At 42.6% G+C, this 27836-nt stretch overlaps 6 protein-coding genes across 7 annotated transcripts in view; 2 read left to right on the top strand and 4 right to left on the bottom strand.

The window, feature by feature from the left end:
* Positions 1–1871: 1871 nt before the first annotated feature.
* Positions 1872–5663, bottom strand: LOC6034798 (N-acetylneuraminate 9-O-acetyltransferase). Its single transcript, XM_001845018.2, has 4 exons — positions 5251–5663; positions 5087–5183; positions 3536–4297; positions 1872–3468 (listed from the first exon to the last, which is right to left on the bottom strand). Exons 1-4 carry the CDS (start codon positions 5381–5383, stop codon positions 2061–2063), a joined length of 2400 nt encoding a protein of 799 aa, XP_001845070.1. The 5' UTR covers positions 5384–5663; the 3' UTR covers positions 1872–2060.
* Positions 5664–5674: 11 nt separating this feature from the next.
* LOC6034799 (DNA polymerase eta) lies at positions 5675–8583 on the top strand. The gene is made up of 4 exons (XM_001845019.2): positions 5675–5871; positions 5927–6030; positions 6171–6384; positions 6444–8583. The coding sequence occupies exons 1-4, from the start codon at positions 5815–5817 to the stop codon at positions 8529–8531; spliced, it is 2463 nt and encodes an 820-aa protein (XP_001845071.2). The 5' UTR covers positions 5675–5814; the 3' UTR covers positions 8532–8583.
* Positions 8584–8609: 26 nt separating this feature from the next.
* On the bottom strand, positions 8610–9374 carry LOC6034800. The gene has a single exon (XM_001845020.2). The coding sequence runs from the start codon at positions 9372–9374 to the stop codon at positions 8610–8612; it is 765 nt and encodes a 254-aa protein (XP_001845072.2).
* LOC6034801 (short-chain dehydrogenase TIC 32, chloroplastic) lies at positions 9306–10765 on the bottom strand. Of its 2 annotated transcripts, none has more exons than XM_001845021.2 (2): positions 10473–10740; positions 9306–10388 (listed from the first exon to the last, which is right to left on the bottom strand). In XM_001845021.2, exons 1-2 carry the CDS (start codon positions 10532–10534, stop codon positions 9452–9454), a joined length of 999 nt encoding a protein of 332 aa, XP_001845073.2. In that variant the 5' UTR covers positions 10535–10740; the 3' UTR covers positions 9306–9451. The 2 variants fall into 2 exon arrangements, 1 of the variants encoding a protein (XP_001845073.2); XR_005278098.1 differs by having other exon boundaries at positions 10252–10388; positions 10586–10765.
* A 70-nt stretch (positions 10766–10835) lies between these two features.
* Positions 10836–15302, top strand: LOC6034802 (biorientation of chromosomes in cell division protein 1-like 1). Its single transcript, XM_038258681.1, has 5 exons — positions 10836–10993; positions 11064–11376; positions 11672–14739; positions 14806–14919; positions 14980–15302. Exons 2-5 carry the CDS (start codon positions 11135–11137, stop codon positions 15150–15152), a joined length of 3597 nt encoding a protein of 1198 aa, XP_038114609.1. The 5' UTR covers positions 10836–10993; positions 11064–11134; the 3' UTR covers positions 15153–15302.
* Positions 15303–24482: 9180 nt separating this feature from the next.
* Positions 24483–27836, bottom strand: part of LOC6034803 (ABC transporter G family member 20) — a 43657-nt gene continuing 40303 nt past the window's right edge. The window contains exons 9-12 of the mRNA XM_038248979.1: positions 27738–27826; positions 27430–27606; positions 25578–25664; positions 24483–25509 (exon numbers count right to left, since the gene is read on the bottom strand). Coding sequence (XP_038104907.1) covers positions 25298–25509; positions 25578–25664; positions 27430–27606; positions 27738–27826 — 565 coding nt within the window. The 3' untranslated portion in view covers positions 24483–25297. The remainder of the gene's footprint in view (positions 25510–25577; positions 25665–27429; positions 27607–27737; positions 27827–27836) is intronic.

Below are 27836 nucleotides of genomic sequence, written 5' to 3'. Positions count from 1 at the left end.
GAAAAATCTCAAACCTATCAAAGTCACCCCGGCTATCAAAGTCACCCCGTTTTTCGGTACCTAGAATGCAAAAAAAAGTCCACTGAAATAAGTGCTTCCCTAACATGGACGTAGTACAAGTACATAAAGTGCTAAAATTATCCACCGAAATTGCATTTCCCAAACACTGATGTGAACTTCAAGTACCTAGAATGTTTAACATTTCTAGAGTTTTATTTGAAAAAGTCCTTTAAACATGGGGAAACGAAACCGATAGCTTTTAGGACCTTTTCCCCACTCCCTAAGGTGTCCACGTGGTTTATGAATGGTCCCCTGTCATGGACGCAGTCAGTCTGATGAAAGCATGCTGGAAAGTCTTATGATTTGTTTAATTTCCTTGTAAATATCTTCAATCTATCCCTCTCTATTGGATCATTTCCGAAGCCCTATGTTTCCGGTACACAAGAAAGGTGATAAACGGAACGTGGACAACTATCGTGGGATATCAGCACCGTGTGCCGTTTCGAAACTTTTCGAGCTAGCTCCAGTTTTCTTCTTCTGCAAAAACCTGACAACGACGAATCTACTCACGTTTACGACGTTCGTGACCGACAGCTTCACCGCCAGATCGCAAACCGACGCGGTGTACACCGACCTGTCGGCAGCGTTCGACAAGCTGAACCACGCTATTGCGATCGCAAAACTGGAAAGGATGGGAATCGACGGGACTCTCCTCAGTTGGTCCCAGTCCTATCTGGCCGACCGGAAAATCAACGTCAAGATTGGTGACTGCTTGTCGGCTGCCTTGATGGCCTTTTCGGGCATCGCACAGGGAAGTCATCTCGGACCACTCGTCTTCCTGCTATACTACAATGACTGCAACTACTCCTTCTCTGGACCGCGTCTGTCCTACGCAGACGACATGGAGATCTACTGTCAAGTGAATAATGCAGCCGACGCTCAAGCCCTCCAACAGGATCTGAACATCTTCGCGGACTGGTGTGAAACAAATCGCATGGTCGTTAACCCCACAAAGTGCTCTGTCATTACCTTCTCCAAGAAACGCAACCCAATCAAGTTTGACTACCAGATTTGCGGCACATTAATCCCACGGGAGAACCGTGTCAAGGACCTCAGCGTGCTTCTTGACACGGAACTCACATACAAGCAGCACATATCATTCATGATTTCCAAAGCCTTACGACAGCTCGGCTTTATCTTCCGTGCAGCAAAAGGTGTTACAGATGTCTACTGTTAGAAGGCTCTCTACTGCGCTTTGGTCCGTTCAACGCTGGAGTATTGTTCTGCCGTCTGGAGTCCATACTACGAAAACAGTGCGGTGCGGATTGAGAGCGTGCAGCGAAGATTCATCCGGTTCGCGCTCCGTCGACTCCCCTGGCGGGATCCATTTCATCTGCCTAGTTACGAAAGCCTTTACAGCGGATCAACCTTGACACCTTAGCAGTTCGTAGAAATGTCAGCTGTGCACTCGTAATCTCCGACGCTCTGACCTTTAGATTGCAGTGCCCAGCCATTTTTCGAGAACTAGACATTATGGTCCCGCTTCAAACGCTTCGTAACACTCCGTTCTTGCGTGTTCCTGTTCGCCGGACGAACTATGCTATGCACAGCGTGTTGACCGGACTACACAGAGCATGCAATTTTGTAGCTTCTTTGTTTGATTTTAATCTGTCTCGTGACGTCATGAAGAATAAGTTTTTATTGTTTTTTTAGGCGATAATTTGTGTACATGTACTTAGTTTTAAGCACACCATTTGGGCATGTATATCGTATAAGGGCGATGTTCTTTCAAATCACTTGAAAAGCATAGGGTAAATAAATATATTTACGAAATGTATTTGTATTTCTTGAAAAGGAAGATTTTTTTTTAATTTTATGTGATTTTAAATGAATTTATTATTGAAATTATCAAGTTTTCATACATCGATTCGCATGTTTTTAATTACGATTATTCTTTGTTCAAGCATCACGAGGACATTCATCGTTTAGAAAGATGCAAAAGTATGGTCCGTAAACAGTTTGTTGCATTCCTACACTTATCCTACAATCACTTGTTCTCTCTAGAACATGCCGTCATAACGCCCAATAGGGATCAAAACAACGGCAAAAATCAACAGATTTCGCAGCGCCAACTTCCAGTCGTTTGGAACCGCATACGGCAGCAGGACGGTGGTCAAACGGTGCACTTCATGAGATACGCATACGAAAATGAACGAAGTAATGAGCACATTGAGCGTTGGAAATCCTGGCAGCAGAACGAGCACCCCGTTCCGGTCGGCTGCCAGCCAAATGTGGTACTGGCAGATGAACAGCTCTAGAGAGATTCTGCCAAACCAGGCAAAGAAGGTGGAATAGCGAGTTCGCAAAATGCCCGAAATGTTTCGCAGCAGAATGTAACCGACGATCGGGATGAAAACCACGTACGAGTGTATTTCCTCGCAGTCCTGCTTGTTTCGGCAGAAGAAACTCCAGGTCGTGTAGAATCCGATGCCAATGATGGCGGCCAGCGTTGAGCTTAGGGAAATGCGCCGGGAAAATAAATTTCCGTGGTTGTTGTCGTCGAAGATGTAATACTTTTGTGCAATGTGAAATATGGCGGCGAAAATCATGCCGAACGTGATTGTGTACCGGTCCAATTTCCACCTGTACCACCACACCGTCACATCGTCATCTGTCGTCACGAAGAGCGCTTTCCACGGTCGGGTGACGAAAATTCGTTCAAAGAACACTTCCGACATGTACAGGATGGTAATTACGCTCAAAATGCACACAAACTTGAGCACAACGTATAAATACTGGTAGGCATTGTTCTCCGAGCTTTGGGCAGTGATTCTTGGTGGAATAGAGAGCAAGAAATAAATCATGCAGAACCAAAAGGACAAAAGTGGCACAAAAAAGTAAAATTGATAGGGTCTGTTCATGCACAAACACAGAACGACGGTGAAAAAGTTAATTTTGAACATGACACTGAGGAACCGCTCCAGTCCGAGGTTGCCCGTTTGCCAGCAGTAGGTAAAATGTCCGTAGCCGGACAGAAATAGATAACCGCTGATCAGCACCTTGATCTGCATGTAAATCGGAAGCACGTGCGAAGCTCCGGTCATGTAATAAATCAAAATAACGAGCTGCATCCAGCCCTTCAGCTCGTCCGTTTGATCCCGGTGCAATACCTTGGTAAACTTGCTGTCCTCCGTGAAGAACAAACCCAGCACAAAGACGTAGCCCACTGGAATCCAGAAGCTAAACTCAGAATAGTACTTGTTCTCCTTCATGAAGAAGTTGGTCCGATCGCAGAGGTAAAAGTACACCATGATCACGGCCAACGAGGCGAGCGCCATCACCGGAGACTGCGAAGACGTCGCTGCATGCTGCTGGACACCGGCGGTTTGGCTTAGCGGCATGTACATGTTGACACCACGCAGCTTCTGAAACCAGCGACGGATGATCATGGCACCGGCGATGGCAAGACTGTCGGTATATATATAAAAAAAAATTAGAAACAACCTCAAACACCAATCACAAACTAACACCATACCAAACGCCCAACAGAGCATACGTGATGACCTGGATGATCGTGTGCGTTTCTGCGCTGCTACAGCAGGTTCCATCGTTGTAGTTCATGTAATCGTTGCAGTACATATTCAGCAGAATCTGCACGTCGTGTTTCAGCGCGAGCGTTCCGAGCTTATGTCCATCTACAAACTCATCTCGCAGCCCTGAAGCGATCATCTTTCCCGAAGACCAAATCTTCGCATCCGAATAACCCAGTATGTCGTACACCACCTGGTTGATCCGGTCGATGTCCTCGTTTTGAACATTCTTCCACTCATCGTTGATCCGATCGTGATCGATGGGATCCTGCAGCTTCCAAATCACTTTGGATTTTTTCGCCACCAACGCGTCAATCGGTTTCACCATCCTCGTCAGGTTCTTCTCGAACGCTTTCTGAATATCCTTGGTAACGTTCCCATTGTGGAAGCTCGAGTAGGTGCAGCTGGCCACGATCAGACTCGGCGGGTCCTCCTCGTGCTGCCACTTGATAAACTCATCGATCATGACCTTCGACACCTCGCTGGCGTAGATGTAGTTGATCTGGAGTCGCAGCTTAAAGTCCACAAACTGCAAGTTTTCTGTTTTGCCCAGCGTGGACTGTATCGAAGCGTTGTCCGCATCGTTCGGGGGCTTCAAGTGATTAACCATCTCGAGGTACAGACTCCGGATGCGAACGTCCCCGATGAAGACAAAGTGATTCTGGGTACCCCAGAAGGCCAAATAGCGGAAGCATTTTCGCGTGTCGCTGGGAATAAATTAGTGTTTTTTCATTCAATCATTTTTACCTTGTTTTAATTTATATAGATTTCAGTAAGATAAGACCCCATTTTTCAACGTAATTAACGTAGTAATAAAATGAAGAAAAAACTTAATTTTTCGCATGATACAAAATCATTTTTTATGAAATAATAGTAAATTCAATCAAACTTGATTAATTTGGATTTTTTGAATTTCAGCAATTTGTGACAATCTTTGCTTCAAATTATTAAAAAAACAAATGGTGACTCAAAAATCGGCGGTTGGACTCGTAATCTAAAGGTCGTCAGTTCAAATTTAGATTTGAGAAATTGATTCATACAAGCCTTCGGAATCCTAGAGCCGAGACGAAGCCTTACAAAAAAGATAGTCAAGACCTGTGGAATGTCGCGCGGATAGTTTCGTTATATTAGAGTAATAAATTTTTGCCTAACTACAGGCTTACAGTCTTCAAAAACACCACTTTTTACTGAAGTAATTTTACATTGTCCTAATTTAAATTTCCGGTTTGTACACCTCCTTGCCCTGATAAAAAGTCTGACTAACAAGATATCGTTGCCAAATAAAATTACAATTACAATTACTTTTAGAACTTGATGAAACAATTTGTTTTTAGTATAAATTAAGTAATCCTCTCCAGCGACATTAGCATTGTATTTTTTACAATTAAACATCCTTTCCTCCACCCCTCAACTTTTTGTTTTACAATGAACTTTGGGAGACAACAGCTTTTTTAGTCGCCTCGCCCAAAATCAATCGCCAACATCCGGACACTTACGTTTCGGTATATTTGTGCAGCATACACCCGAACGGTTGCCACTCCTTATCTCCCTTGAATCTTCCGTCGCTGAGCAGCCACTTGCATGAGTCATTGCCTAAATTGAGCCAAACAAAAAAAAAACGGTTGTGATCAGCATTCCAGCCAGAAATCCCCCTTCTTACCGTATCGTAAATGCAGAAATCCGTGATAAAGGGTGAATCCCAGTACCATCAAAAGGGCCAGCTTCTTGGCATTGCTGGCGTTCAGGTTCTGGATGAAGAGCTCCGCTTTGGATATTTTGGTGTCGCTTCCCATGGTTGCGACCACCGGCGCAGTCTTTTAAGGGCGGACGGGTATCGATTTTTGAAGGAATTGCTTTTGTTTTTGGAAAAATTATCGGGAAAGAAAATCACTGCGAGCCGGACGTAAACTTTCGATTTGATATTCACAAATGTCAGATGAGTTTTGTGCTGTGCACCTTGGTGAGAAATTGCTCAGTGAATGAGTTAATGGTTATTTTTGGTAGCGTTTTTTTGATCGTGTGCATGTTTTACACTCTCGCATCAGTACTTTGAGTTATCCGTGTAATCACAATCAAAACAAGTCTCAAATCACAACATTGCACTTTCAGATGGCACATTTTGGCGGCAAAATTAATGTTCTATTTTTGTTATGCTAAAATAAAAAAAAAAAATCCATGTTTGTTAAGTCCGCAACGATTTGTTTTACCAAATTAGTGTAAAAGTATGTCAACTAAACAGTTAATCAACGTTAACAATAAATATGACAGAGTTGTGGTTTTGGTAAGTTCAAAGTCACTGAACCTACAACGTGGACTTACACCTGTTTTTTTTACAGGTGGACATGGATTGCTTCTACTGCCAGGTCGAAGAGAAGCTCAATCCAGAAATCAAAGGGCAACCAATTGCCGTAGTTCAGTACAATCCGTGGCAGGGTGGAGGGTAATTGGCCGTTTTTATTCCGCCTTACGATCAAAACATAAATTTCAAAAGTTTGCCCTCCATCGATCCAGCAGTAGTTGAATCCCAAGTCATTGCTCCAGTAAAGATTCCGGGTGCTAACAGATTTCTACAATTTGTAGGATAATCGCCGTCAACTATCCGGCGAGGGCCAGGGGCGTTACGCGGCACATGCGCGGTGACGAGGCGCGCCAGCACTGTCCGGAGATTGTGCTTCCCCAGGTTCCGCAGCGGGGCGGTAAGGCCGACATTTCCAAGTACCGCGATGCGGGGAAAGAGGTTGCGGCCGTCCTGCAGACCTTCACTCCCCTTTTGGAGCGAGCGAGCGTCGATGAGGTGGGCTCTCAGTAAGGCAGGTTTCTTTGGGGATCTTTACATTTTGTTTTGTGTTTAAGGCCTACATGGACATAACGGAACGAGTGCTGGCAAGACTGCACGATATGAACGTGGGCAAGTTTCATCTGCAGCCGGAGACGTTGGACAATACTTTCGCGGTGGGCTATGAAAGCGTCGGTCAGTACGTTCAGAAAATTTCTTGTGATTTGGACGGACGTAGCAGCTCGCAAGAGCTGGAAAGCGAAGAGGATCGGGTTGCATACAAGAAGAGTGACATCAAGCTGTTGATTGGAGCTTCCATCGTCAACGAGATCCGCGCAGCGGTGAAGGAGAAAACGGGTTACGAGTGCTCGGCAGGCATCGCGCACAACAAAATTCTCGCCAAGCTCACGGCAGGGTTTCACAAGCCCAACAAGCAAACCGTGCTTCCGCTGAAAAGCATCTCGAAATTGTACCAAACGTTACAGATCAAAAAGGTCAAAGGTTTGGGTGGAAAACTGGGCGAACAGGTGTGCGAGCTGCTGAAGATAGAGTTCATGTCCCAGTTGACACAGTTTTCGGAGAAGCAGCTGCAAGCTCATTTTGACGAGCGCATGGGTTCGTGGATGTATTTGATGGCTCGAGGAATCGATTTGGAAGCAGTCACGCCCAAGTTCAACTCAAAGAGCATCGGCTGTTGTAAGCGATTCCCGGGGAAGAACGCCATCACTGGACTGGCCACCTTGCAGCACTGGCTAGGGGAGCTGGCGAATGAGATCCAGGATCGTTTGGAGAAGGACTTGGACGAAAATAATCGCACTGCACGTCAGATGACCGTGAGCTACGCGCAGCAGATCGGAGACAACGACGTTTCGAGCACGAGAAGTGTGCCGCTGGTGTGTTACGAAGCGGAACGCATCGCAAAAGATGCTTTGGAAGCGATTCGACGTAATACGGAGGTATTTCTGAAGCAAGGCAGCAACGGAGCGCTGAACAATGCTGTCAAGTTTCTTGGGATTAGCGCAGGGAAGTTTGAGAATAACGCGACCGGCAAGAAGAGTGCGCTGATGGAGATGTTCTCCAACATTGCAAGCAAGGCGCCGAATCCGGGGGAAACGTCGAAGGATGCGCCGACATCATACAACATTGCAAGCAATGCGCCGAATTCGGGGGAATCGTCGAAGGATCCGCCGAAGTCTGAAACGACGGCCAAGAAGGTGACCAAAAGGGATATTTCAAGCTTTTTCAACGCTAAGGGAGGAGAAAAGGATGGTTCTTCGGTTGCAGATGAGACCTCGGAAAGTGTTGACGTGGCCGTTAAGACAGAGGATATCCCGCTGCCGGAGGCGAGTGTTGCCGAAACCGTAGAGGAGGACAACTATTCAAACACGACCTTGCCTTTGGACGAGGCTCAGGAAAATATTCCGTCACCTAAGCCGTCGCCGAAAGCTAAGCCTCTACGAAGCGATTCCAAGGAAATCGAGGTTGAAGAAACATCCGAACCAGCAGTGATTCCAACAACCGTGCCATCAAACGACGATTGCAAGCCGTCGACTTCCGGTCTCGATTACCGCTCGACCTATGCCGAGTTCCAGTGTCTGGAACAGCAGCAGCCCGTTCCGACAATTTCCGTAACCACCAAACCGTGCCCGGAGTGCGGTAAAAACGTTCCCGAGCACACCCTGCAATCCCACCTGGACTTTCACGTGGCCCTGCGAATCAGCCAACAGCAGCGCGAAGAGTTTCGCAACGAGCTCAAACAAAAGCTGTCTTCGCCAGCGGCGACGGCGCCAAAACCCATCAAACCTGCCGCCAATCAAACGCCCAAAGCCAAATTGAGCAAAGCAAAAATCGACAAGTACCTCACCTCAGCAGCACAAAACAGAACCGCGAGCGCCGTCAGCGAGGACGCGACCAGCGTGGCGCGATGTGACGAATGTGGCAAGATGGTTGCCCTGGATGCCGTGCAGGAGCACTCGGACTTTCACGCGGCGAAGAAGCTTCAGCTCGAGCTGAACCGGCAGGAGATGCGGACGGTCACGACGAACGGGTTCCATACGAAGCCGGCCACAACTGGTGGCGGAGCCAAGCGGAAGAGACCCCCTGGCGGGGATAAGGTTCAGCCGGTGAAAATTAACAACTTGTCATCGTACTTTACGAAGATGTAGATTGTAAGACAGTTTTGGGTATTTTTCATTAAATTTGTTGTATAAAGTGAAACTTTGTTCTTAATTTATTGATTGCTTTCAGCCGAACATTTTGCGAACCATGCTGTTGTACTTTTCTTTTTCTTTTTCCAAGTTGGTCACTATATTCGCGTATAATGTGGAGCACTCCTTGTTGGCCGCGTAATCGATTCGCTGCAGCGTTTTGACCGCTTCGGTATATTGTTTGACGTGGAATTGGGCCAGCGCTTTGCGGTAGATGGCTTTGGGCGAGGGATTGTTCTGTCGGTCGACGTACTCCAGCATGTGAAGCGCATCGTCGAACCGGTTCTGCTTTAGGAGACAGGCAGCAATATTGAGGTTTAGTGTTTCCAGCAGGGATTGCATGCTGGCGATCGTGTCGGCGCCTTCGATCGCCGGATCCAAGTACTCGAGAGGGGCGAACGAAAGAAGGCACTTGGCCGCTCGGTTGAAGTACTGATGCGCAAGTAGCGGATATTTCGCGAAGCATTTAACTCCGTTTTCTTTGTACTGTTTAGCGAACGTTAGCATCTGCGCTGAACTTCTGGTGAAATAATATTCGTTGTCTTCGATTCTCAGCAGTTCCAGCACAAAAGAAACGCTCCCACTCTTGCACGAAATGGCACATCTGCTGCGCTCGTTTGTGAGCATTTGAGCTAGAATTTGTTCAACGTAGTAATCGATTGGCGTTACCGAGCTTCCCATGCTGATCCACTGCTCGTTACCGGGTTCGTCCGGTTTCAGAAAGTTCGACTCCCTCGTGCCTAAATCGCTAACGTCGCCTATTTTAACAAGACATCGCGACAGTTCCGACGGTTTCTTCATAGATTTATAGCTGAAGGAGATAGGTTCTTTGCGCAGTCCTTTTCCATCGTCAACCCACACCGACGGAACCAAGGCGGCTAGTTCATCTCGAGGAGATGGACGCGACACATTTGCCGGCTCAATGTCCATAGCGTATCGCCCAAAATCGGGTTGTAGATGCGTGGATTAACTTCCGACTTTTCGCTTTCACTGGAATAATGATTGCTCACGTAGAATTGCGGTATCGCGCCACTTAAAATGGCGTAAAGAATCGACTGAGCACCTTCCCGGGGCGTTTTCACTGCGAGCAGACGAATGGGCTTCTGCAGGTAGTAAAGAACTTTATTGTTGAGCTGAGGAAAGTGTCGATAGATGGCAGTTTCGACGTTTCCGGGGTCGACGCAGTGAACGGTCACGTTCGAGTTGGCCAGAATCGATGATAGTTTGTGCGCGAACAGAACCAAACAGAATTTACTGTACTGATACGCTCGGAAGCGATTCTGCGGGGAATCGTCGTACAACTGGTGCAGTTCCGTATCCGGAAACCGTTCCACACAGATTTGGGCCTTCGATACCACGTTGACTATGCGTGACCTGTTCGGGTGTTGTTTCAACTTTGGAAGCAGCAAAATTGTCAACAGATAATGACCCAGATAGTTGATCTCGAAGGTTTGCTCGATCTGGTCTGCCGTCAGTGCTGGTGGGGCGTAGAATATCCCAGCGTTGTTCACCAGAGCATAAACCGGCTTGCCGAGCAGACCGACTCGGTCTACGAAGCTAACGATGCTCTTCAAGCTGCCTAGATCCACGAAGTACACGTCCACGAGAACCTCCGAACCAAACTGTTGCCGTAGCTGGTCGCACACTATCTCGCCAGCAGCTTCGTTACGACAACCTAGCACCAAGTGGCAGCCACGTCTCACCAGGTCTTTGACCACCGCAAGTCCAATCCCGGATGAAGCGCCGGTAATGACTACGAGATCTTGGCTCGAGAAGGTTCTTTTGCTGCGATACAGACGTCCTATGTAGTGCCACCTAGAATAATACAAAATAATCGTTCAAGCAATTATGTTACACATAAAAACAATAATTAAATAGAAGCAAATAAAGTAAAATTACCGAATTACATAGGTAATCGTTCCAACTCCCAGTAAAATAGCAATTTTCGACAGTAACCCCATTTTACTAGAAATAAGCAAAAATAAAACACTAGACTAAAGTTGCTGCTTTACCTGAAAATGTGAACAAACAATAAGCTACGAATTGCCAAGAAACAAGGCTGATAAGGCGATTAGTTTAATTATGTTGACAAAAAGATAAAAAGATGAAAATTTCATATTTAACACAACGTTGTATGTATGCACGTGAACACTGTCAAAGTGTCAAGCTAACCAGAAAACACTCTTCTGAAAACCTACTCACATAAATACTGAAATAAAAGTTTTTGAACAACTCTTGAACTGCAAACGAAACAGTTTACAGTTTTCCATTTAAACGTGTAGTGTGATTGACAGGACAAAACAATCAAACTGATTGAAGTCATATCCTGATAGCCACACTTTGATTTTATTGGAGTTTCATAAATCGAGGAAAAAGGTGAAACAAGTGACGAAATTTTGATTTAGCTATAGTTCAACCAGGTAAGTCTAAAATGCGCCAATTGAAACAACGAAAAGGTACGAAATTCAACTTGTCCATTACTATCGGAAGACCTAGGAAGCTGCTGCGCAAAACGAAAACATTCGCCGACGCCGAGACGAGCCTCGAGTCTCGAATCGAAAATGGAGAACCTCGCCGACGATCCGGACTTTATCAGCGCAATTGTGCAGGAGGTGAAATCGCAGGGACTGTTTGACAATTTCCGCAAGGAGTGCCTGGCGGACGTGGACACAAAGCCGGCCTACCAGAACCTGCGCCAGCGGGTCGAGAGCACCGTGAGCAAGTTTCTGGCGCAGCAAACCTGGACCGACAACATCCGGCACAAGAACCAGCTGCGGGAGAGGCTGCGCAAGCATGTCATTGAGTGAGTTTGGCGGTGTTGATGTTATTGCGTCATGCTTTATTATTATTGTTGTTGGCTTCTTAACATAATCGGGAAACCTGAGAATCTAAAAATGATCTGTTGAGTTTACAATCTGTGTTGGTAAAACTATGAAAATGTTTTTAAAGTTTTCAAAACCTCAACGTGAGCAAGTTCTTTTTTTAGCATTTTTCTTACGTCCTAGAGGAAAATAAAGAGATGCGCTGAGAGAATAAAAATAAATTTAATTTCAATACCTCAATGCGTGATAGTTTAAAAAATGTCTAAAAACTTCCAGGTCTGGCTTTTTGGACACCGGCGTCGAGCGGATTGTGGACCAGGTCGTAAATCCGAAAATATCCACCGTGTTTCATCCGAAAATCGAGGAGATTGTGTACAACTATCTTGGCATCGAGAAGCCAAAGCCGGTGCTGAACGGTGATGGTGGCGATATGGACGTACAAACGGATTTCCTCCCCGAAGACCTGGAGGCGGTCAGCCCGGACTCGGACAAAAAGTCATCGAGCACTTCGTCCGACATTGCGATCAAACCGGAACCAAACGCAAACGACGGTGAGTTGAACGAATCGAAAGAGGCCATGGAGGACTTTGAGTCGCCTGCATTCGAACCGCTCGAAACGCGGCCACCGAGTCAGGTCAAGAACGAGAGCAACGATTCTCATGCTTCGGCGATCAGTGGCTTGACATCGCAGGAATCGGTTGGAAGCGAAATTGTTGATTTTAAGCAGGAAACTTCTGTCACCGAGGACGACGTTGGCGAAGTAGTCAATGGAGTAGTAAAGGACGAGTGTAACGGACAAGATGAAGAGCCTTCGAATGAAGCGAGTCGGCCAGTGCAGGAGATCAGTCCGGAAGTTACCCAGAACGACTCGCAGCTGTCGCAGGTTTCAAGCAACAGCCGTTTGTCAATTATTACCAACTCCGAAGGGGTTCAGCAGCAGCAGCTGCTGCGGCAGCCAGATAATCAGCTTGAATCTAGGCTGGATATAACGGAGGAAGCGCAGATGCCAAGATTCAACGAGAACTCCAACGAGGAAGACGGAGAACTGCCGGACAGTGGAGGCGACGAGGACCGGTCCGACTCTGCTGACGGTGGTGATCGTGGACCGCACAAGTCGAACTTTGATTTGAGGAAGGAGTCGTACGAGTTCAAGGGCACTGAGCGGAACAAGCGTTATCTGGATGTCGATGTGGAGAAGCCAAACGTGGTGGAGCCGGCGACGATCGACCACAAAGCGGCGGATGGCGAGGAAAAGATCAAGGAAGAGCCGCAAAATGTTCCGGAAGATCAGCCCAAGCAGTGCCCATTAGCGATCAGTCTCAAGTGCGAGGAAACCTCATCGCACTCGGAACGGTCACTGCGCATTTGCGAGGACTCGACGCTGGAGCAGAAAGCTGCGGCGCCAGATACCTACAGCACAAGCCTGCAGGAAAACTGCGAGTCTGTAAAAACTCCGCTCAATGACGAACACAGCACACAATCGGCGCCTGATGTGGACAAAATGGACAGCAGTCAGGTGGTGGAGGTCGTGAGTTTGGCCGCGGTGCAGCAGCACTCCGATAAGGAGAAGAAATCGGAGCGACACCACCGCGATCGTGACCACAAATCACGGTCGTCCTCCTCGCGGGACCGGCGATCGCACAGTTCGTCAAAGCACGGCAGCAGCAGCAGTAGCGGAAGCGGAAGTGGTAGTGGCAGCAGCAGTCGCAAGTTGGACCATCGCGACCGGAAGAGCGAGAATGGAAACGGTTCGAGCAAACGCTCCAACGGCGATAAGAGAAAGGAAGATGATGATCACTACAGTGCGCACGAGAAACCGGTCAAGAAGCGTCGCTCGACGGACAGGGACTCGAACGATGGAGCTGAGAGTGGAAAATCGGCCAAGGCAGGTGATGAGAATAACGGCAGCTCTGGAAAGGGGACCAACACCGAATCAGCCAAGAGTTCGCAAAGTTTGCAGAAGCGAGGCAGCGGATCACAGGACAAGCTGAACGAGTCTCTGGAGTCGAGCTTCGAGGGATTCGACGAGGAGCAGATTGGCAAGAAGGAGCGTAGAAGCGCAACTCCGAAAAAATCGGACAAAGGATCAAAGTCTGGCGTGGTGAAGAGTGCTGATAAAGGCAAGAGCTCAAAGAAGCCGAGGAAATCCAGCGACAAGTCCCCGCCGGGGAAATCCGCTGCAATGACCATGGATGTGTTTAGCTTCTCGTTCGACAAACCGGCAAAGCTGGTGAACGGGGAGATTGTTGCCGAAAACAGTCCGGAACCGGAGCCGGGAGTGGTAGACGAACTTCGCGAAGATGTCGACGTCGTGCCATCTCAAGAATCGATCGGAAACTTTGACGGCGAGATTGTGCTGGATCCCGCAGAGCTGGCACAGGCCATTAGTGCTAACGAGAACGCCGAACAGGTAACTTCCAGCGTCGATGATAATGCTTTGGAGAGTGGCCACGCCGCGCACAGTTTTCCCACGACCGATCCGGCAGATTTGGTCACCCTTGCTTCGCAGCCGATTGTCGTGGATCAGATGCTATCAGCGACCGGTGATAACATGGACTTGGAACTGTTGATTGGCGAGAAGCAATTGCGCGGAGATGAATCGACCATGGGCACGATTCAGAAAGGTTTGGACGTGGTGAAGAACAAGATTCGCAAGCCCAAGATCGCGTCCAACTTTAGCGAGGCCTGCAAGCTGATGAAAGTACGTCGCCAGATTGAACGCCAGGAAAAGAAGAAGCGCGAGCAGGCGATGGTGCTGGCCAAGAAGCTCATCAACGAAAACGGCTCCGCGATGGAAGAAGACCAAGGTATTGAACTGGAATTTGTGTGCGATTCAACGCGAAACAACTCTGCCCCGATCATCTCGTCACCGGTTCGACAGAAATCCAAACTGAACGACGAGCAGAGCCTGTTGTATTTCCCAGAAGAATCGGAAGTTTACCCTGTAAACGAGAACCTTCGCGAGTTTTTGAAACAGAAAACGGAGAAATCAACGTTTGCTGAAGATTACGCCGTGGAGTGTCTGAAGATAAAGCTACATTCACTTCAAGCGCAGCAGAAAGAGCCCGGAAAGGCACTGTTTCCGGACACTGAAGAGGATGAAATTATGGCGGTAGAAATTACCGAAATCGATGACATTTCCAGCGATAACTGCACCGTCGTGCTCGAGAGGATAAATATGAATTCCCCAAAGTGGCAAAAATTGCGCGCCCCTTCCGTTGACAGTGACGGAGCTAAAACCCAAGACACCGTTTCTAGCCTGGAAGTGCCACCAAATGACGCAGCCTATGAAGAAATGAGTCAATCTAAACCGGTGGAGGAGTCCTCAACAACTGAAACAAAAGGTAATTATAACCAACCTCTCTGATATGTATTGTCAATTTGGTAACACAATCGTCCTTAATTTCTAGTTTCGGAAGAACCAGAAGGCTCAGCAAACCTTCCAACTGTCCGTGGCGGAGTCAAACCCAGACGTGTGGGACTGTCCCGGCCAAAGGGAGCAACGCTGAACAACAACACGACGGGTAAATCGAATCTTGTCGCGTTTCCATCGCATCCACTAACTCGTTTTGAAATTGTTGCAGCCATTCTCAAGGTCGACATTGCCGATGTGAAGACATCGTCCCCAGCGCCAGACCGAAAGTCCAACAGCGACATCAAGGCGCAGCGTTACACCGCGAGTGACCTGTACAAGCCGACGCTGAACGGTCTGAGGACGCGCACGCGCACCCGAACCGGCGAGAGATTCAGTATGTAAAGAGTTGGGGCGTTCTTCGGTGGAATCCTTTGCATTTAACGGAGAATTTGTTATTCGCTGGGATATTTCCTTGAATTTTTAGATTTAGTGATACTTTTTTCCTGTACATGAAATGCAATAAAATTGAATTCATACTTACTTACCAATAGAGCATGTTTTGTTTAAAGTAACCTACTATACGTTTTGTAAGGGCTTTCCTTAGGACCAAAAAATCCATTTTGCGTCGTTTGTTCGTCTACACAAGCTTCCATAAAATCGTTACTTAATCCTTGGTGCCTTCCTCGCATATTTTTTATCAAAATATCTGAGATCCGCCCTCAAAAAAAGTTTAATAAATCAACTTAAGTACTTATAGCTATCGATAGGGTAGTCAAGTCTTCAATCTTTTGGGCTTGTTGGAAAGGTTTTTTGATTACCGATCCAACGATGGGTCGCATGACAGATCCGGACAACTTTTTCATCAGGCGTTACTTATTCGCTCAGGCGTTACGCTTTGTATTTCGTCAATTTCTCTGGAACGACGCAATATTTTTGCAAACTTTTTGAAGCGATTTATACGTCTTGTGCAGATCTACAAATTGCTTTCAAAAGAATGTAAAAGCATTACACTGTTTTCGAGAAATCAACCAAACAAAAAGCGTAACGCCTGCGCGTAAACGGGGGTTTTAGTGTAGTCCAAATCGAGGTCCAAATATTTTTTTTTCATAACGCCTCAAACTTGTAACGCCTCATCAAAGGCGTTACGGTTGTACAGTTGACTCTCTGGCTGTCGATCTTCTTGATATCAATAATTCTCCATCTATCGATGAATTCTTCATTCCCTTCAATCTGCATACTTCAATTATCTTCATTCCTCGATATTTTCCCTTGCTTGAAGAATCTCTTCCTCGACGGTCCCTTGGATTTTGTTTGCTTTAAAAATCTCTTCCGGTTGTCAATAATTTCACTTTCTCATGGCTTGCATAGACATTTTTCTTGGCGAAACAAAGCCTAGAAGGGTGTTTGACATTAGTCGAGACATTAGTTTGTTTTTGTTTGATGGACGTTGCTATGATTCTCTCCCATAGCTGGGTATCAAGAAAAAAATATTTTCAATCGAGTCTTCATTTTGCATCGTTCTGCAAACTGATGATTCTCTTCCTCGACGGTCCCTTGGATATTGACAACCAGAGAGTCGACTGTACCATGAATTTGTTAGAAATTTGTTCCAAGTCCGCGCTCTATTTTCAATACTCTTTGGTTGTAAACTGGCTGCGCGCATCAGGGTTAAAGTTTACATGGGAATTACTATGAGAAATTGGAACTTTTCGTTCAAACGCTCCTACAGGTCTTGAAAAATCACGTGCTAACTTCTGGTATAGTCAGGCCTGAGGGGAATGGTCTGGAGAACACTTTTCCCGAAGAGAGCACACGGATTCGTTGTACCTAGAGCTGGCGCATCGGCAAACAATCCGATGTCTCCGGAATCAACGGTTTTCCCTGAAAAAGCATCACATTTTCCTTAGCATGCTATGAATGTTTGATGAACACCGCGACGCCATTTGACAGGTAGCTACCACGAGTTTGAAATATTATCAACAAAACACAAATTTGCTATGCAAACCTTCTGAATTCGACTGAATAATATCAGGATTGCTCGAAATGATCATTTTCTAGTCAAAAGAAGGTTTGCAATTGAATATTCCAGCCGTTTCTCACCCACGTGGTAGCTACCTGACATATGGCGTCGAGGTGTGCATTAAGCTTTCATAGCATGCTAAGGAAAACCGGTGATTCCGGAGACATCGGATTGTTTGCCTATGCGCCAGCTTTAGGTACAACGAATCCGTGTGCTCTCTTCGGGAAAAGTGTTCTCCAGATCATTCGCCTCAGGCTTGACCATACCAGAAGTTGGCGCGTGATTTTCTCAGATCTTACACTTAAAGTAAAAAGTATCCTTTTTTCAAGTTCACCCGTCGTCACCCTTTAAAAGGGTATCGAAAATGTACTGAATTTGACATACCCTTTTAAAAGGGTGACGCCGGGTGAACTTTAAAAAAGGATAGAAAGTATCCTTTTTGAGCATTGAAAGTACCCTTTTGAGGGATACTTCTGACTTTGAGTGTACTTTACTTTTTCTGCTCAGACAATCCCCGGGTCATGAGCTGTCTCCAGATGCGCTGCCACTGAACTCGGTCTTGGGCTGCTACTCTCCAGTTCCGACTCGGAACTCCCACACTTTTCAGATCTTTCTCCACTTGGTCTAACCACCTTGCACGTTGCGCCCCCCTCCGCCGCGTTCCAACCGGCTCTGAATTAAACACCAACTTCACCGGATTGTTAGTCTGGTTCGGTTGGCGCGCAACCAGCGCGTCCGGCATTCTCGCGACGTGTCCGGCCCAACGGATTTGGCCAGCCTTGGCGACTCTCCGAATGCTTAGCTTGCCATAGAGTTGCACTAGCTCGTGGTTTATCCTTCTCCTCCATGCATTGTTTTCACGTGCACCGCCAAAGATCGTCCTTAGCACTTGTCGTTCGAAAACTTCAAGCACCTGCAGGTCCTCCTCGGGCATCGTCCACGTCTCGTGCCCGTAGAGGACGACGGGTCTTATCAGCGTTTCGTTAATGGTACACTTTGAACGTCGGGAAAGGGTACCAGACTGTACGGTCTTGTGGAGTCCGTAGTAGGCACGACTACCGGTGATGATGCGCCTCCGAATTTCCCTTCTTCTCAGAGCTGTAAGAGCGTTTGAACGAAAAGTTCCAATTTCTCATAGTAATTCCCATGTAAACTTTAACCCTGATGCGCGCAGAAGGTATACAACCAAATGAGCTGATATTTGGCATAAAAGTCCCTATGGGCATGCCCTACAAGGGGAACCATACTAAAACTTGATCGGAGAACTTTTTGAAAAACGTATCCACCCTACTATTTATGGTAGAACAGGGGTGCCCAACCTTTTGGCTCTGCGGGCCATATCTAATTTTTCTGAAGCAGTGGCGGGCCGGAAAAATAAAAGTTGAAAAAGTAAACACATTTTTTTCTCAATTTTCTTATGATTGAGTTCTTTTAAGAGAATACATAAAAGAACTAGTGCTGCAAATATGATTCATATATCTTGATTTTAAAAATGAAAAACAAAGATAACATTCAAAAATGTGTTTATTTGACTTATTTTAATTTTTGTTTGTTTAATTGTTTAAAATTGCATAGATTTTTTTTGGCAATTGCAATTAAATACCTTGATATATTTTTTATAAAAAAAAAATCAAATTTCAATCATTGAAATTTTTTGAAGTTTTTGATAAATTTTGTAATATTTTTAAAATATTTGCAGCGATCTATTTTCAGTATAAATAATTTGATTTTTGAAGCTTTTTAAAAAAAACTTTATCAATAAAAAGTTGTTCTGGAAAATACATTATTTTTGCTTACTTATTTATTTAAAAATAATAGAAAACAAACTTCAATTTGAAGTAAACTTAGTTGAAACTGAAAGAAATAACATTTAGTCTCTTTTTGTAAATTTTAAGGCGTACAAGTTTTTTCATAATTTTACGAAATCGATAGTTTTGTTTTCCTGCACAATTTTTCAATTAAAAAACATCAATATAAAAATTATAAGAATTAAATTTTAACATGAAGAATGTTTTTAGTATATGTTAAAACTTGATCTCAAGTTTATTTTTTAATACAAACAATAATTTTATTTATTTATTATTTCATGAACAGCCTTAACGGCCGGTTATAGAACTATTTTGAAAAGCCGTCGCGGGCCGGATGGAATGGCATCACGGGCCGGATCCGGCCCGCGGGCCGGACGTTGGGCAGGCCTGTGGTAGAAGAAAGCAGTTCACAATTGGATAAATCAGATACTTTTTCCAAAAATCCGGAACTTCCGGTAGCCTGTACTCCGGCCACTGGTCCGTGCAGTGCGATTTTTCATCGGATTATTGTTTCAGGTGCAAAAACGAAGCTTTTGGTCTATAGCAATCGATGGCTTGCGCGAAGTCATGTTGCGGTAATTTTCTGGGCCCTTTTTCCCACTGCACAGTGGTCCAGATAGCAAAATTAAGTGGAAAATGGATTTTCCGTAAAATGATGAAGTTTTGGAACTTTGTTGTCTTCAGAAGAGTTGTTGCATATGAAAAGGGGCAACTTTTGGTTTGATTGGAAATTAGGGTGGTTCACTTTTAGGGTGATATTGAAAATCTATGGGAACACCCTAACGAATTTCGAAAATTATCCAAATATATGTTTTTCGATGTAATTTTGCACGCTGAATCGGAATCTGCCCTCACAATTGACCCAAAGTGTCGAAAAATCGATTTTTAGTCATATTTTGGGTTTCTATGTAAAATTATCATTTAAACCCAAAATATGATAATTTTCAAATTTCGTTAGGGTGGTCCCATAAGGTTTTCCCTTGAAAATCAAACTTTTTCAAATGTAGTTATCTCAAGTTTAAAGAAAAACACCCCTGAGATTTTTTCAGCGTTTGTAGTGCTGGATCTCTTTCGAATACACTCAACCCCCGGTGGTTGGTCACTTTTTCGTTTGACACTTTTTTAGTTTGTACCCCGTTGGTTGGTCAAAGTCAAACTAAAAAGTGACGAACTGTCACTTTTTACACGGCGCTCACGCACACTATCAAAACAAACGTTTAGTAGTGTGTGTGAACTCCGTGTAAGAAGGGTGTCAAACTAAAAAGTGACCCCGTTCGTTTGACAACAGTTGGTGTCAAACCAACGGGGTTTGAGTGTACAACCTGGCGCTTAAAATTTGGCTTGCGCTGAGGCTTGCGCCTTTTCGAGATATTTAAGTTTTAAATTTGGATCTTTTTTACCTTAAATTTGCTGTAACTTTTGACCCTCCCGAGCAGACGGAAATAACTTGGGAAGGTCAGTTTTTGATATTGTGAAAAGATTAAAATATGTTATTGGGATGATCGGATTAGTTGTTAAAATAACAAAAATCAATAACAAAGATTTGTTCGAAAATAACTTAAACTGTTATTATGTTGTTATTGCAACAAAAACCAACAACACAGAAGGAATCATAAAGGAATAACAAGATTTGTTATTTTGTGCGGAGAGGTGGAGCAGCATAATAACAAAAATTGTTATTGAACTTGTATGTCTCCATAACAAAACAAGTTATTGTTTTGGTTTATTTGCCATTTGCAAATAAACCTGCAGTTGCCATAACTCTTCTGTACTGGTCAGGGCTGCAGATCATGAGAGTTATCGTAATTTTACGAAAAAAAGTTTTGAAAAAGTTACTTTTTGCGTTTCTCTTTGTTTCGTCGTCCGTGTCTGTCGCGGGTGACCATGAACGGCCATGATCGATGACGACCAACTTTTTCAAAACTTTTTTTCGTAAAATCGCGATAACTCGTGATGTTTATAAGCAAACCCCTTATGTCTATATATCAAATTTTTTGTAATTGTCTGCTCTACAACTTTATAGAACATTGTTACACTCTAAAAAATAACCCTGCAAAGTTAGAAAAAACACGAAATTTTAAGATGAAAAATTTTGTTCTAAATGAAAAAATGACCCTTCTGGGTCAATGTAGATTCGAAAAGTACATCAAATTTCCCATAAAATGACATGCTCCAAAATTTTTTACAGTCGAGTAACGGAAAATGGGAGAATTTTTAAAACTTTTTTAGTGTTTTTTTCGATTAAAAATACGTTTTTTTCGGAATTCTGAGTACACCATCCAATCGAGCGTCTTACTTTACATAAAAGTCCCTTTGACACCAAATTTCTATCTCATCACCGTTTCAGGCTGCAAATGATTGAAAAACACCTCTTTTTTCGCATGTTCAAAAATGGAAGGGGTCGTTCCGCCGCCCGTCACGAGATATCAAATTACGGACCTCGGATTCGTGATCAGAGACAAAAGTTACCCCTTAGGACAAAGTTTCACGCAAATCGAAGAGGGGTCGGGGCAACTGGTGTGTGAGTTGGCGGAGAATCACCCCAATATTTTGGACTCATTGGAAAGGTCTTTCAATTACCTATCCAACGATCTATAACATGGTGATATTTGGTACGATTTCTGGGCATTTATTTAACATCCGGATAAATGTGAAAACATTTTTTATACAATACTTTTGAATTACTTATGCAGGCCAAGGGTGCATGATACTGATGATACTCGTCGGTTGACACACCTAGGCGAGGAACATCCCGGAAGGAGCCCAACTACATCCGTAGTGCTGTTTGGACAAAACAGCATGGCTCTGGTTCCTTGCAAGTGTCCTATTTTCTTACCTCCACGTTGGCTTGGTTTAGTCATCATGATGACAAGGTGTAACCTAGCTGGTGGCCTGTGGAAACGACTCGTAAACCTTTGACTAGCGAGGGTCAGAGTAGAGACGGCTAGAAGAAAGGGGCGCGTCAATGTGGGAAAGGGAAGTAATTTGTGATTGTAGACGGTATTGTTTTGATTCGCAGTATGTTGAGTCAACTGCTGTGGATGTACCTGAGCATCGCAGAACGGAATTTCTCTTCTTTCCATTTCAGTTAACAGCTATCTTCTGTTGTTTCACTGATTTTCTAAAACGGCTTCTGTTTACTATCCTCCATTTGATTTCGATTTTACTTATTTGATTCTCTCATTTCTCAATGCTTTTCCACTCTATTTTACCAATTGATGCTGCTGTAACAAACTGTCTGCTTTCCCTTAATTTGGCTGCGATGTCAATTTTGTTTATCATGTGCCTTTTCTTTATTTATCTATTTGAATAATTTCTCATCTTCCCTGTAAATTGCACTCAATACAATCTAAGCTTGTTTGTTATCTCTATTTATTAACTATTGTTAATTTCTTTATCTACTTCATAAATTACTATCTTTCCTTTACTATTGATTCTTTACTGTCCATTGTTTTGAATCTTCACCTTTTACTTAAGCAAGTGAGGTTCGAGCCCTTACTCAATTTATGGAATGATTAAAGGATTAACACAAATATTACTATTGTACCTTTGAAAAACTTTTCTAAAATGCTTAGGACCAAAATATTGTAACAAAACACCGCGACAAAAGAAATAGCAACAGATAAACACGACTTAACGATAGGGAAGATTTCAGGAGAAAACAATACACAGTAAATAACAACTAGTTTTTGAATTCAAACTAAAAATAAAACAGTTTTTGCTCTAATGAAAGTCGATAGGCACACTATAAATGGTTAGGCGCTTATACTTACATCAAACCCTACGTAATGTACCACCCCCGGCCGAGTTAAAATGCGTAACCGGAAAAGAAAGTGTGCATGCCTTTCACGAACACTCAAAGCGTGTTCTAGCGTGTTGCTCGTACTGACTCATAGCAAGGGTGAGATGTAGGTGTAAGGGCAGTGCGTGTTCGTCGGGAACCTAGTGCATAAGATCGGTCAAGGCCCGTTCTTACACTGAAAATTGCGAATTGCGAATTACTTTTGAACTACTTATCAAACTTAAGTTTTGTTAAAATTCGATCTTTGGGACCCTAAACTGGTTCAAATGCAACCGGTTTGGTCTAAATCGGTTCAGTCAGTGCTGAGAAAACTGCGTGACAATTTTGGTAACACACAGACAGACATTTGTTCAGTTTCCGATTCTGAGTCGATAGGTATACATCAGGGGTGCCCAACCTTTTGGCCCTGCGGGCCTTATCTGATTTTTCTGAAGCAGTGACGGGCCGGAACTAATATTTGATAAAAGTTGATAAAGTAAACACATTTTTTTTTTAATTTTTGATGATTGGGTTCTTTTTAAGTAAATAAATAAAAGATGTATTGTTGCAAATAAGATTCATATATCTTGATTTTAGGAAAGAAAAACAAAAATAACTTTCAAAAATGTGTTTATTTGACTTATTTTAATTTTTGTTTGTTAGAAATTGTATGGTTATTGTTTTTGACGATTGTATTTAAATACCTTGATATAATTTTAATATGAAAAAAAACATTCAAATTTCAATGCTCGTTGCAATTTTTTTTAGTTTGATTTCCTCAACACTTCAATAGAAAAAAAAATCTATGAGACATGATAAAAATTATTCAAACGAAATTTGGATTCGAATATCCTTTACAAAAAACTTTTTACGTTGTTGTGCACCTTTATTAAAATATTTTAAAATGGTTGTAAAAACACACAAAATTTTAAAAGTGTAAAAAACATATATTCAATCATTTTCAATTCGTTATTTTCAAAATTCAAAGTTTATGAAAATATATATTTTGCTCCAAAATTTCTTGACTTATTTTGAGACATTTTTTAATATTTTCAAAATATTTGAAATTTTATCAGTATGAATAATTTGCTTTTTTAAGCTTAAAAAACACTTTATCACTGAAAAGTTGTTCTGGAAAAAAACATTAGTTTTTGTTTATCTGTTTCTTTAAAAAAATAGAAAAAAACATCAGTTTGAAGTTAAAAATGGAGAAATTTAAATTTAGTGTCTTTTTGTACATTTTTAGAAAATAATCCAAGCTTTTTCATACATTTCACAATTTTAAATGTATAATTTTGTTTTCTTGCATCATTTTTCAGTTTAAAAATATCAATATAGAAATTATAAGAATTAAACTCAAACATGAAGAATGTTATTATAATATGTTAAAATTTGGTTTAAAGCTAATTTTTTAAATTCAGACAATCAATTTTTTTTTTAATATTTCATGAACAGCCTTAAGGGCCGGTCATACAACTATTTCGAAAAGCCGTCGCGGGCCGGATGAAATGGCTTCATGGGCCGGATCCGGCCCGCGGGCCGGACGTTGGGCAGGCCTGGTATACATGAAGGTGGGCCTACGAGCTTTATGTTAAAAATTTCAGAGCTTTATGTGAAAAGTTTTAGAGCAGGATTATAGCCTAAGGAAGGCAAAACGGTCGAAAAAAATATCACTTCATTTGTAAATGCAAATTTTGATGAAGTGCTCCGTTTTCGAGGAAAATTCACATGCATAAGATGTAAAATTGGGTCTTTTTCAAATGTTCGTCTTATGTTTATAATTTTGACAATAATATTATCGAAAAGATCAGAAAATTTCAAATATGCTTCATTCGTTTCATTGGAATTTACAAAAAGGTGTCTACGTAGTTAATGGATGGTTCCCAGGTGCACCTGACCATGGTTCCCAGGATTAAGTGATTTGATGTTTTCGATAAACATGTGGGAATGATAACACATGTTCGAAGTTTATTTGAAGACTTTCCAAGTCTGGTCTGTACGGCGATCTACGATTCACTTTTTAAGTTCGCAATGTTTCAGATGCAATAATCATGGTTGTTTTGTATTGGGTGGATTCTTCAACTAAAGGACCGTTTGCATCTGAAGGGAGATAAACAATATGGTTTAGATTGCTTATAACTTTATTTATACATCAGTTTTATACAAAAAGCGTAGTACATATACAAAGGCACTTGTTGACTTCAATGCTGTAATATGCTAATCCTTAGTTTATACAGCTCAAATAAAGTTCCCAGATTAACCAATGAATTTAATCCTATGGTCTGTAGATTATCTGCATAAATTTTGGAATAAACGGGTTGCTCATTTTCAATTGGCATTGAATTGGTAAATTTTTAATATGAGGTTCACCTGTTGATTTGCTACTAACATTGATTTAGCAAAATAATAAATTACATTCATCACAATCACAACTAAACAATACATTTTACGTACCCCTGCATTTACATAATAAAACTAACCAACTTTAGCATCATAAATAACAGACTTTCAGTAAACGCCTTACGTACAAATTACCATTGGAATGGCAATGTTAGATTCAAAGATTTTTAGAGAGGGATTGTCTATTATCTACGTTGAAAAAAGAAGATATTCCTCAGGTTTTGGTAACAATCAGTTCGCTACAAATCTTCAATCGTCGCGTTACTTTTCATTTCACTCTTTTAATCGTTGCGATTGAATAATCAATCGTAGAAATTAATACTTATTTCCGTGGTAGCAGTACCGTGGGCCTAATTCCGCCCAATTGCGATCTCTTGGTTAATTTATGTTATCATAAAACGGGTTATTCTTCACCTGATTGTTTTTATTTTTCAAGCAATTGGTCACGTGTTCTAGGTAGACTCACGGTACGTACATTCCAGGAATAATGCTATTCTAATGAGCCGTAAAGAAAACCAATTTGCGCGGTTTTCAGGCGTTATTTCTTCATCTTTAACCCTACTAAGCAAAGCAGCAGCAGGCTGATGATCCAGATGATTATCGTGCCGTAGCCCATGTATACTTGGAAGTCCGTTATGCTCCAGCCTTTGACCAGCACATTGCGCATAGATATCGATGGCACCGTGAACGGGAAGCAGTAAGCGATGTACTGTAGGTAACGGGGCATTCCTTCCAAGGGCCACATTATTCCTGAATAATACGAAGTGATGATTAGTTTTAACTTCAATCAACATAGTTAATATAGAAGTACAACTTACCGCACATGATAATCATCGGATAGAAGGTACCCGTAGCCATGAAGTTGGCCGTTGAGTGCGCATCGCAGAAAATGGAGATGAGCAGCCCTGGAAAAATGATAATTTGAAATCAAGTAAATTCATCACGAATAAAGTTGTACTGTTGTTGTAGCTAAGTATACAGCAATTCCCCACGAAAACAGCATGATTCAAAAAAATGTTCGACTTTTTTCACCGTTTGACGAAAATGGGAAAAAACGACTTTTTTCACTAAAACTGCGATAACTTTAAAATTAACCCGTTCAAGCCTGAATTTAAAAAAAAAAATGTTTTTAGTTGATGATGGGAAAATGATTCTGAGAACCATAAAAAATAATAGGCTACCTTAGTTTTTATTATTTTTGGGTCATATATGACCCATCAGGCCCGAAAGGGTTAAAACAATGACCAATGGATACCAGGTTTTTAAGCGAAGATGGTGTTCGAATGGCGAACGTCCGAAATGTCAAAATCGCGCAGTAGCACCAAAATTAGAAAAAAAAAATGTGGCTGTCATGCCATGGCACACTTTTTTCGTAATGTTGGTATCACTGCGTGATTTTGACATTTCGGGCGTTCATCATTCGAACGCCATTTTCCTTTAAAAATCTGGATGGGTATACAGTAGTTGTTCGGTAACTGGGCGTTGTTAAACTGGGCTGCTTTTTAACTGGGCGCTCGATAAGTGGGCCGTAGCCCAGTTGAAAAGCAGACAAACGTCAAAAACCAAAACAAACCGAAAAGACCGAGGGGTTAATGGATGCAAAAATCATATTCAACAAATAAAAAACTTTTTCAAATTTTTATTTATTTAATTGAAGAAATATGATAAGTAAGCATTGCAAATAAATTTGATTTACTATTATTTTTATATTTCACCAGGAAAATACTATGCTTTGGGTGTCCTCACGATATTTCCCAGCTTTTATTTTCAAAAAAAATCGTATTTTGGAATATTGAAAATATAACTTCACCTTTTTTTTTATATAAGTTTATGTCCCTCGACTCTGATCAAAGTCGAGGAGGGAGGGGGGGGGGGGGGAAGGGAAAAAATAAAAAAGGTAAAAATTGAAATTACAGGCCACGGTGTCCACATTTGAATGAAAAAAGTGTTTTAAAATGCATCATACACCTGTCCAGTTGCTTTGCAATCATTGATTTCCAAAATTTCTAAATACTGACGAAAATTCTATTTTGCGAGAAAAAAGTTTTTGCGGTGCTGTACATTGTAATTTCATAAAAGTTTAAAATATTTTTAAACGAGTCCAAACATGTTAAATATGACTATCAATGCAGAAAAGGGCATTAAGCTTGTTCTCAGTTGATTAGACTTCTATTTCCATTGAAATTTTGATATTTTTTTGAAAACTTTTTTTTGCCCCATGATTTTTCAGACCAATTTTAAAAGGGGGTGACATCAACTTTGAAAAATATTTTCAACGGCCTTATGAATTTTTGGAAAACTAGCGATTTTTGGAAAAAAAACAAGATTTCATGCATAAATTTGTTTGAATCAGAAAATTCATTCTGAAATAAGCACATTCCCTTCCACTTCGTCTGCTGTGTGCTATCTTGTGACATAGACCACTTTGGTCGAAAATTAATTAATGATGACGTTTTGCTATACTTAACAAACACTACAAGATGCTTTAACTCGATTTTGGGAACTCGCTTCCGTTTCCCGGATATCGCAATACACACTTGTGACATAAAACAATTTATCATCAAAATGATCATGTTTTTGAAAATATTTATCATCAAACTTTAAAAATCGATTTTTTCGAATAGTACTAAATGGTCGTTGTCACAAGATAGCACACAACAGACGACTTACCAAACAACATTCCCGCAAACCCGAGCAACATCAGGAGGCCTATCACCACAGCGTTGCTGCCTTGGTTCTGGACATCGAAAACGAACGTCGCGAGAAGAACAATCTCGATACATTGCAGCAGCATAATCGACGTTTGCGTCATTATGTGTGCCAGCAGCAGCTCGAGGGCCGTGATGCCTGTCGTCATCGTTGTCGTCGTTGTTAACGTGCGTCACATGTGTTTGCATAAGACATGGAAAGATGGAGAAGAAAAGAAAAAAATCCTTAAAGCAATTGTTTTCGTTCAAGATGGCATGAATTGGACATACCTGCGACTAGTGTTCTGTCCCAAACTCCTTCAAGTCGATCGGTAATAAAGATCGTGGCAGTAATCAGCGTAGCGAGGAAGAATACCATTCTACAAAAAA

This window comes from Culex quinquefasciatus, chromosome 1 (genome assembly GCF_015732765.1).
Source record: "Culex quinquefasciatus strain JHB chromosome 1, VPISU_Cqui_1.0_pri_paternal, whole genome shotgun sequence".
NCBI classification, from domain to species: domain Eukaryota; kingdom Metazoa; phylum Arthropoda; class Insecta; order Diptera; family Culicidae; genus Culex; species Culex quinquefasciatus.
Note: the sequence above shows the minus strand (reverse complement) of the source record. Positions and strands in the feature narration are given on the sequence as shown.

What these genes read in the sequence shown, in the direction of transcription:
- LOC6034799 (XM_001845019.2), top strand. Translation starts at nt 5,815, where the DNA reads ATGTCAACTAAACAGTTAATCAACGTTAACAATAAATATGACAGAGTT. An exon ending in ATGACAGAGTTGTGGTTTTG is followed by an intron (nt 5,872 to 5,926) that starts GTAAGTTCAAAG and finishes TTTTTTTTACAG; the next exon opens with GTGGACATGGATTGCTTCTA. An exon ending in AATCCGTGGCAGGGTGGAGG is followed by an intron (nt 6,031 to 6,170) that starts GTAATTGGCCGT and finishes TACAATTTGTAG; the next exon opens with GATAATCGCCGTCAACTATC.
- LOC6034798 (XM_001845018.2), bottom strand. Translation starts at nt 5,383, where the DNA reads ATGGGAAGCGACACCAAAATATCCAAAGCGGAGCTCTTCATCCAGAAC. An exon ending in ATTTCTGCATTTACGATACG is followed by an intron (nt 5,184 to 5,250) that starts GTAAGAAGGGGG and finishes GGCTCAATTTAG; the next exon opens with GCAATGACTCATGCAAGTGG. An exon ending in CTGCACAAATATACCGAAAC is followed by an intron (nt 4,298 to 5,086) that starts GTAAGTGTCCGG and finishes ATTTATTCCCAG; the next exon opens with CGACACGCGAAAATGCTTCC.
- LOC6034800 (XM_001845020.2), bottom strand. Translation starts at nt 9,374, where the DNA reads ATGAAGAAACCGTCGGAACTGTCGCGATGTCTTGTTAAAATAGGCGAC.
- LOC6034801 (XM_001845021.2), bottom strand. Translation starts at nt 10,534, where the DNA reads ATGGGGTTACTGTCGAAAATTGCTATTTTACTGGGAGTTGGAACGATT. An exon ending in ACGATTACCTATGTAATTCG is followed by an intron (nt 10,389 to 10,472) that starts GTAATTTTACTT and finishes GTATTATTCTAG; the next exon opens with GTGGCACTACATAGGACGTC.
- LOC6034802 (XM_038258681.1), top strand. Translation starts at nt 11,135, where the DNA reads ATGGAGAACCTCGCCGACGATCCGGACTTTATCAGCGCAATTGTGCAG. An exon ending in CTGCGCAAGCATGTCATTGA is followed by an intron (nt 11,377 to 11,671) that starts GTGAGTTTGGCG and finishes AAAAACTTCCAG; the next exon opens with GTCTGGCTTTTTGGACACCG. An exon ending in CTCAACAACTGAAACAAAAG is followed by an intron (nt 14,740 to 14,805) that starts GTAATTATAACC and finishes CTTAATTTCTAG; the next exon opens with TTTCGGAAGAACCAGAAGGC.